Genomic DNA, 10,131 nt, shown 5'->3' on the forward strand with positions numbered 1-10,131 from the left:
ATTAGGTTATATGCCCATATTGCAGATAAATACAAGAGAGAGTTGTACCCCATTCAAATTCTGATAGCTAGTAAGTGGTATAGCTGACATTCAAATTCTCTATCTATTAAGCTCATACCGTCATCACTATTCTAGCTGTGATTCCACGCTGGGGAAACCGTCCTAATCTATTTTACCCCAAACTACTATATTACTTTAAAAAATTAGTCTATTTATCCTCAATATCTCTATTTGTGAAATGGAAGTAATGTTGATTTTTCTCCCAAGCATGACATCATATCTTAATTCTTCTGTTATGCGTATGCGTGTGTGATGTATATGTATATGTGATTTTATAGCCGTTTTTGGAATAACAAAGCCAACATTGAAGCCAAGATTGAAGATTTTACTAAGTGGAGAGTTTGATGTGTGAATCAAGAGTCATCTAAATTACTCTCACATGAAAATTTAGAAAAATATATTTGGAACTTATGGGCATACTGTATAGTTGTTTGTGAATTTCGTTAAGTAGTAGATATTGATACCAACTTCATAATAAAAATAGCTACTGGAAATAATTTTTTTTTCCAGAATATGTTGAAGAAAATAAGGATTTTTATTATTTTTATACTTTGTTCTATTACTGGGCTTACTGAAGGAAATCATATTTACAGAAGTAAAATTTCTTCTAAATAGTTCTTTACAGATAAAACCAGTCAAATGATTGAACGTACTTTATAGTTGGCCCATACTTTGTAATAAATAGAGCTACTTTGTGAGAAAAATGAAGTGACAGAAGTTAAAATAAACTATCTTTGCACTATAAAATGCATGGATTTGACCATCTATATTATGTTTTTAAACTTCTTTGATGGATAAGTAAAACTCATGCCATATATTTCCAACTTTTTTCCTACTATATTTCTGTTTCCTACTGCATTTCTGTTGCATTAAAGATAAAGGACAGGGTGTGTATTTGTATGTATTTATATTTAATTAAAGAAAGAAATGTGGGAGTTTCCTTGCCTATAATGAAAGGATTTGTCTTTCTTCCAGAATTTTTTTTATTTTAAGAGTAAAACCATCCCATTCTGTATTTTCTAGCCCCTAGATTACGAAGCTATGCAGACGATGCAACTAAGTCTCGGTGTCAGAAATAAAGCTGAATTTCACTCTTCAATTATGTCTCAGTATAAACTCACAGCAACAGCAGTCACTGTGGCTGTGTCAAATGTAATTGAAGGTTCGGTGTTCCGTCCAGGTTCAAAGACATATGTGGTAACTAGTAACATGGGACAGAATTATAAAGTGGGAGACTTTATAGCCACTGATCTGGACACAGGTAGTGCTTCAACAACTGTTAGGTAAGACTAACATTTTCCAAATAATTTTATCATACATTAAACTAAAGTATACATGTTCTTTTTAGAAATTTTAAGTCTCTGAATTAAAATATTTTTCATTATTTTTGAAACTATCATTCAATCATAAAAAATACGAACTACTGAATTGCTATTTAATTTACAGCTTTGACCTTAGGAAAATTTTAAAAAAATGGGCAAAAATTAAAATGCAAAAAGTGTGAAGATGTAAAATGTGGAAAATATTGTATCTTGAATGTTTGACATTTCTGTATTTATGTATTTTACTGGCCAATTAGCTGATTACCACATATCGTGGTTATTCCCCCAAAAGATTTTATGGGCTGATTTTCCCATTGCCAAGTGCACCCAGATTGAAATCAATTAGAGTTAGCTTATTTCAGTAACTCTCTTCACTTTAATCAGCATTTGATATTGATCAACTGTCTTGTACTCCACAGATGTGAGTTCACTGAGGGCAGACCATCCCACCCTCCCCACCCAACTCTGCTCCTTTCAAAGTTCTAGGCCTTTGAGTTTAGCACAGTACTTGAGACAGTTATCCAACAATGTTTAACAAATACATAAATGAGAACGGAATTCAAAAGAAGTCCTATAAAGTCATTGTGTGTATGGGGAGGGAGAGTGAAAATAGGGAGAGAATGAAGCCCCAAGCTGATGGAGAAGTAACTTCTTTGATAAGAGAACAGTTCAGAATTAGAAACGGCCCAGGAGGTCCCAGGTTCTGGGTCTTCCAGGAGAGTTCTAATGCTGCCAAAACCAAACGAAAAGAAGACTGCAAGAATCAAAGATTGTTGTAACATCCAAGTGGGCATAAGAGATCATTCCATCTTGCCTTGAAAAAAAATAAAATCCCTAATAATTGAAAATGATATCCAGAGGTTACAACCACTGACTTGAAACGTGTTTTATAATCAAAATCTCTCTCTCTTTCAAAAGCTAACATTAATTCATATTGTTTCTTCAAATACAGATATGTAATGGGAAATAATCCAGCTAACCTACTTGATGTTGACTCAAAAACAGGCATAATTATTTTGAGAAACAGAGTTACCTGGGAACAATATAAAATGCTTGGGGGAAAATACCAAGGAACAATTTTATCTATAGATGGTAAGAAATCAATTTAACTTGGAGGAAATTATATATACACTCAGAAATTAAAGTTTTAATTGTATTTTAAGATAACCCTTTCTCATCAACAACAAAAAATCATACTGGGTATTATAGAATCACATTTTTAATAATATAAGGGACAGTATAACTCAGTGCCAAGTCCACGAGTTCTGGAATGAGACTCGGTTGGTATCTTGTACCATCACTTAGTAGCTATGGGATTTTAGAGAAGTCATTCAACCCATTTATTCCTCACCCTTTTCCTCTATAAAATGGGACACTGACATTATGGATTTAAAGATATTAAAGAAGTTATTAGATGTAAAGCACTTAGAAGAGTGCTGGTACTCAACGTTAGTTCTTATTAATCTCAATAAATAAAATTTTAAAATTATATTCTTAAGTTACTTTCAAATAATTGATCCAGAAGCAAAGTTAACTTAACTTTATGTAATCTTTGAAAAGCTGATGTACAACTTTGTGTGAACAATTTGGAAGCTGCATACTTATATTACTTTTCCAAACCAACAAAATTAAAATTAGGCTGACCACTAAAGGGATGGGGAGATGAGGAGATGTTGGCTAAAAATTACAAACTTCTAGTCACAAGATGATTAATTTCTGGGGATCTAATGCAGAGTCTTGCCTTATGATTATTAATGACAGTATAGTTGCTATATTTTTAAAAGTTCCTAAGATAGTAGATCCTAAATATTCTCATTACAAAAAACAAAATAGTAGTCATGTGAGGTGATGGAGATGTTGGTTAACACTTAGATGGAAAACATACTGCAATATATAAGTATATCATAACAACACACCATGTACTCAAGTTTATACAATGTTATTTCATTTTTGTAGTATCTCAATGAAATTGGAAGGTTTATCATGGAATTTTAAAAAACCGCTTCAGACATAACTACATATAAATAGTTTTAATTGGGCTACAGAAAAGCATAATATTCCATCAGTATCATTCCTACACTGTAGTAAGAATTATAATCACCAATGTCCAGCCAGAGTCTCAGAGTTATGACACATTTCTGACCTAGTAGCTCTACAGGTAGATTCTAGACTTTGGAAATCTTCTCTCTGAAGGAGAAAAAAAAAAATCATACCTGAACTTTCAGTAATGTGGGTTTTCTGCACTGAGCAGTTTCTAATCAGAGATTATCATATATTCAAATCTTATGGGAAGTGGATAGTGCAGATGTGATGGAGGAATCCCTGTCAAGGTAATTTAGAAGAAAATAAAGCAACTAACTACTGCATATATAATACAAATACAAGTAGCTTCCATTCATTTAAATAGTATGTGGAATATGACTGACTTATTTATCTAAGGTGAATGACAGTGTATCTATGACATGGCATTTACTGTTTATGCTTTTCAACATATGGCACAGTCTTTCAGGAGCACTAATCCTCATCATGGTTTGATTTAAAAACCGAACCCCAAACAAAGGATGATTTGGGAAGTTACTGAATTGATGAGAATAAAGACCTTGAAATAAGTTACTGATGCAAAAAAAAAAAAAAAAGAAAGAAAGAAAAAGAAAAAGAAAAGAAAAGTGGTTTTGGATTGTTCAATGAGTATTACACTGCATGCGTTAAATATTTCTTCCCTTTTTGAATCTTGTTGCAGATAATCTTCAAAGAACTTGTACTGGAACCATTAATATTGACCTTCAAGGTTCTGGCTGGGCTGAAAAGGATATTAATAGTGGTACTAATTCCGGAACTAGTGGAGGCAGTGAGGGTACTAGTGGAGGCAGTGAGGGTACTAGTGGAGGCAGTGAGGGTACTAGTGGAGGCAGTGAGGGTACTAGTGGAGGCAGTGGGAGTACTGGTGGAAGTAGCACTGAAAATATGGAAGGAGGCGGTGAAACCAGTACTGAATATGGCACTGAGACCCAGACAATGGAAGGTGGTGAAGGTGTAGGAGCAAATCTCTCAGATAATGTCCATTTTGGTCCTGCCGGCATTGGACTGCTCATCATGGGATTCTTGGTTCTAGGACGTAAGTACTTTCAATAATCCTATTCATATTTCCCCCTGAAATTATGGGGAGGAGATAAGCTTTTTGATCCTTTGATAAAATATACTTTACCAAATCTTATTTTGTGCCCTTATCAAGAGATGCTTGTTTACTGTTGAGTCTGCAAGATGAAAAAATCAAGCTTCTTGACCACTTACAGTGCAGTGGAGGATAAAAACTTCTTTGCAGTCAATTTCAGTGCCATGGGAAAGTGCCCTAACAGGCAGGCTTGGATTGCTATTTGAGTGAAGAAGACAGTCAGAGAGGATCCAAACAATCAGAAGCGGCTACACAGAGAAAGCAAACTTGCAGAATGTAACATAAAATACATGAGAAGAGATCATACTCTAATTTCATTTTGTTAGCCATATTAAGTATTAACCAACATTTAAAAACTTGAGAATTAAGTACTTTATAAAAGTAACTTAATTACCCAGGAGTTGACTCTCTCTATGGCAAGTAATAATACATGACTTTGAACTTTGACTTTGAGCTTGTTCTTTTATACTGTTGATTGCCTTTGAGTAGCGTAGTTAATAAAAAATTGAAAAATTACATATTTGGGGTCAAACACCTCTACATTCAAAGATTTCTCTAAGCCTAGCAAATCTTCAAGAAAGCAAAATGCACAGGATTCTTTCATTCCTTTCTTTCCTTTTTTCATCTCTTACCATCCCTCCCTTATTACTATCCTTACTATGTTCCTTCTTCTCTACCTCACCTCTTTCTTGTTTCTTTTCTTCCTTCGTCATATCTTCTACTTACACATACTTTCCTTCATCCATCCATTCATTCCAAATAATTTACCAAGATTGTATTATATAAAGGCTCTGGCCTAGACATGTATTTAGGTGAATAAGGAAACCCAACTGATTAACAGAAAGACATGGTTAACCAGTATAATGTTTTCCATTTGTGCAGGAGTAATTTCAAAAAAAAAAAAAATCCATGTAGAGGAAAATAATAGAGGGAATAATTACCTGAGGCATGAGTAAGATTTTATTTACTGTGCAAATTAAAAAGATAGGCATGTCTGAAAGGAACAAAAGGAAAGCCATGGAGGATGGAACACAAAGACTCAAACATATGGCCTGTCCTCAGCAGCTCTCCTGTCTCCTTTAATATTTTTCAGAGAAATGACAGTGAAAAGACTCATCTGTTTTAATGTCATTTGAATACTATATAACAAATCAAAATGGATTGCAGTCTAGTATACTGAAGCTCATATTGATTTTGGTATCTGACCATTGTTCAATTTGTTTTCTGAAACTTTCATAAGAATTTTGAAGTCAAATGCAATGGTATTAGGGTTTCAAAAGTAATCATAAAAGAGAAAGTTGTTTTATTTTAATGTGGTTCCACTGCTAATTCCAGTATTCCTTTCTTTTCACCAACAGTGGTCCCATTTTTGTTGATGTGCTGTGAATGTGGAGGTGCCCCTGGCGGGGGAGCTGGCTTTGAACCTGTCCCTGAATGTTCAGAAGGAGCACTTCACACATGGGCAGTAGAAGGCCCACAGTTGCCTCCTGTAAGTGCTAAGTTGTAAGAAATGGCCTTTGGTAGTCCCCGAAACTCATTCTCATGCACATGAACCAGATGGTGGTCACCCCTCACAGTCTATGCTGTTCTTCGTTCTGGGATAGCTGGTGGGAAAATGAAGAGGAGAAGTCAAACGTACACCCAAATTAGATGGAAGTCATCAGAAAAGGCTTTCTCAAATGAAGTGCAAGTTTTAAATGGATTTCAGAACTTTTGTAAATAGTATTCTTTTAGAATCTGAGTCTATTTTGCGAAGAAACCCAATGTAAAAGGATAGACAGAAAAGAGCCATTACAAATGGGGACGTGTTTCTTGTCTTTTAGGACACTGTGTGTGTACCACCCATCTCACCTCCTGGGGCAAATCTAATTGAATGCATTGACACTTCAGGTAAGAAGGGTTTGTTTTGTCTTCTTAATTTTAACAGCTCAAATGACTAGAAAGGAATTCTGCTCTAACCCTGCATACCTTTCTATTTCTCAATTATCTTGTCTTTAACAGTTTCTTTCATTCATTTTTAAATGACTAATTTGCAGATCAAATGGTAACGGAAAAATCTCCAGGAATTACTATTCTTATATGTTGACTTTTTAAAATCTTCCTCAATCATCAGAGAGTACTTAGGAGATGACTGTATCAGGACTCTATAAGTAGGAGAGAAGAACCACAAGTCAATTCTGGTCCACATTTTCTGTCTAATAGAGAAAACATTATTTATCAGAAAAAAAAAATACCATTGGCCCTTCAATAGCACAGGTGTTAGGGATGCTGATTTCCATCAGTCAAAAATACAAGTATTAATTTTTGGCTCTCCCAAAACTTAACTACTACTTAACTACTAGATGACTTACTGTTAACATAAACAGTTGGTTAGCACACAATTTGTATGTCATACATATACATATACATATACATATACATATACATATACATATATATATACAATATATATGTAAAATATACCATACTCTTACAATAAAGTAAGTTGGAGAAAAGAAATTGTTATTAAGAAAATCACAAGGAAGATAAAAATATTTCTATTACTGAACTGTATCCATTAAAAAAAAAAATTTCTGCATACAAACCCACTCCGACTTGAGCTGCTATCATGACAAAACGAACAAACAAACAAAAAACAAAACTGCATCCATTCTCAGCATGAGCAGAAAGCTGATCTGAAAAATTTTGTCCCGTTCCTTAAACTGGAAGTAAGTGAATGAAACACTATCAGAATCTTTCCAGGTTGTCAGCTGAGGCCATGTGCAGGGGGTAGAGTTTCTCCTTGCACATGGTTAACCAAGACTCTAATGACAATATGCCTTAAAACAGGGGCTAGAAAAATAAAATAAAATAAAAAACAAAACAAAACAAAAAAACAGGGGCTAGAGACGCCTGGATGGCTCAGTCATTAAGTGTCTGCCTTTGGCTCAGGTCATGATCACAGGGTCCTGGGAACGAGCCCTGCATCAGGCCCCCTGCTCAATGGGAAGTCTGCTTCTCCCTCTCCTTCTCCTGCTTGTGTTCCTGCTCTTGCTGTCTCTCTCTTTTGCTCTGTGTCTAATAATAATAATAATAATAATAATAATAATAATAAATACATAAAAGCTTAAAACAAACAAACAAACCAACAAGAAACAGGGGTCTAGAACAGTTTGCAGGCAGAAACAAGGGAACAATTTGAATTTCACAGCAAGGGGATAACTACCATACTAATAAAATTTTTTTTTTCTTTTAAACTTTTTGTATCTTTGAAAACAGTTATACTGTTTTGCTTTTTCTTAGAGTAATCAAAGTTAGTCATTTTCTTCTTTTTCTCCCAGTCTTTTTCAAATTTGTTACCATTCCTATTTTGAACTCTTTAGAATAGGAGACGCATAGGAATGTTTATAGGACTGCACCTTACTCAAACTACTAGACACACTGGTCTCTAAACCTATTTCTCTTCTTGATGTTTCCATTTGTGTTAATGACATCAACATCCTCTCACCACAAGAGCAGCAGCCCTGGTTGACTCTTCTATCTCCCTATTCTTGACATCCAATCTGTTCTCAAGACTTGTCAAATCATCAGATCCATCAGAATTTACTTCTGCATTTATGCCCTCAATACATCTACTAGACTTTACACAAATTTGGAAGAAAGCACAATGAGACACACCAGAGTCATAAAAGGATGAAAAACATAAGTGTCCCCCAAAATCAAGATCTTTGAAATATTAAAGCCATAGGGCACCTATCCCACTGCCAATACTTTCCCTATCCATGGCTCTTCCACAGACTGAACCATCATTTTGTCTAACTTCCCTTGAATATGGTAACAAGCTTCTAGTCACCCATCATATCCAAGTGAAAACACAAGAGTCTTGGTGCCAACCTTTCCTATCACCACAGCCATGGCTTCTCTGAAAGCCAGTGGTTCTCAGGTCTTCCTCTGGAAGTGCTGTGTTTCCAATATATTGGGGATATTCTTATACTATTTAACATTTAGAATTTGGGTATCCCCCCCAAAACTCCCTCAATTTGAAATCAAACTCACTAAAGCATAGGTTTTTATAACCTCTATGCAGCCCCGCTCTTCCAGCATGACACATAATTAGCAATAAATAATTAACATCAAACAACTAACAAATGAACAAACTGATTACTAATATTATTTTGAACTCCATATTGTATGTATAGCCCTTTATGTATCACCTTTGTTTTACCTCAATGATGAAATCGTACACTATAGAAAGTTATTTATTTTGGATCTACAATATGCTATATAGAAAGTGAACTTAATTTTATCAACACTTCTAGGGGTTTACACGAATGAGTATGGTGGCAGAGAAATGCAAGATCTGGGAGGAGGAGAAAGAACAACAGGATTTGAACTAACCGAAGGAGTTAAAACTTCAGGAGTACCTGAGATATGTCAAGAATATTCTGGAACATTAAGAAGAAATTCTATGAGAGAATGTAGAGAAGGAGGTCTGAATATGAACTTCATGGAAAGCTACTTCTGTCAGGTAAGGTCTCAAGTGCCATGGCTTCCTCTCCAGTCTGTGCCTCAAGCTCCACTCCAGGCTGCCACTATTTTTCAACAGGGCTTTGGCAGGTTCCCAGCCTCTAGTCTATGCCTGACGGTCATACTGCTGCTGGATAACATTTCTGTAATTCTGAACTGATCACTTTACTCCTCTACTTAAAAATAGCCAATGACTCCCAGCTCTATTTGTCTAAGGCAATGAAGTCCTAACTCCATAATATGACAATTAAGATTATTCATAAAATGATCCCTTCCCTCATTTCCAATTACTCCTTACCACCAACCCCACATACCATATGTCTTTGCCTCATTCACACCATGCCTTTGCTGTGCCCTCCCAGGATGCTTTTATCCATCATCTCTATCACAAACTCCTATTCATCTTTAAAGACCCAATTCAACTATCGCTGCTTCTCTGAACCTTTTACTGATAACCCTCACATCCAAAATAGAATTGATGTGTCCTTATCTGTATTTCTGTAGTGCTCTGTGTATAAACTTTATAGAACCTATCATTGCTAAAATATGTTTATATGTCTACCATGGTTTTTATTGCCTTGTCCATATGTTCTCTATATCATGTTGCCAGTACCTAGCTCAGTTCCAGGCACATAGTAAACACTCCGTAAGTGTGGGTTCAAGAACCATAGCACACTTCCAGAATATTCTAAGAACCAGCAAAATTAATTTTGCCATCCTCAGGTAGAGACAAAATTGCCTGTGGCTACACACCAGATGGTACTTAAGCCTTCAGAGATTTCCCATCTCTGAAACTGTCTCTAATAGATCTGCATCCTTCTACATCCTGGCCTAAAATACCTTCTTTAACTCTTCTATTGCTTTAGAGGATGGCTGATATCTTGAAATTAAACAGTGAGAAAAGCCTTTCAAATAGTAGTAGATAATAATAAGAAATCTGTTGCTAAATCCACAGGGATGCCTCCCATTCATGTCCCTACAAATGAATGTAAAATTCTGCCTCAAAACTTTTGCATCTATGACTCCTTCTGCCCGGTACACTCTATGTACTTTCCTCACCCTGATGCTTTA

The 10,131-nt window shown here is 35.4% G+C and overlaps 1 protein-coding gene across 1 annotated transcript in view; it reads left to right on the top strand.

Annotated features, from left to right (window-relative positions):
- DSG1 (desmoglein 1) overlaps nt 1-10,131 on the top strand; it is a 35,404-nt gene that overhangs the window by 18,854 nt on the left and 6,419 nt on the right. The window contains exons 9-14 of the mRNA XM_004742876.3: nt 1,084-1,343; nt 2,335-2,474; nt 4,123-4,497; nt 5,913-6,043; nt 6,378-6,444; nt 8,853-9,061. Of these exons, the coding sequence (XP_004742933.1) occupies nt 1,084-1,343; nt 2,335-2,474; nt 4,123-4,497; nt 5,913-6,043; nt 6,378-6,444; nt 8,853-9,061 (1,182 nt within the window). The remainder of the gene's footprint in view (nt 1-1,083; nt 1,344-2,334; nt 2,475-4,122; nt 4,498-5,912; nt 6,044-6,377; nt 6,445-8,852; nt 9,062-10,131) is intronic.

Source organism: Mustela putorius, unplaced genomic scaffold (genome assembly GCF_011764305.1).
Source record: "Mustela putorius furo isolate JIRA1106 unplaced genomic scaffold, ASM1176430v1.1 tig00003858_pilon_pilon_pilon, whole genome shotgun sequence".
NCBI lineage: Eukaryota > Metazoa > Chordata > Mammalia > Carnivora > Mustelidae > Mustela > Mustela putorius.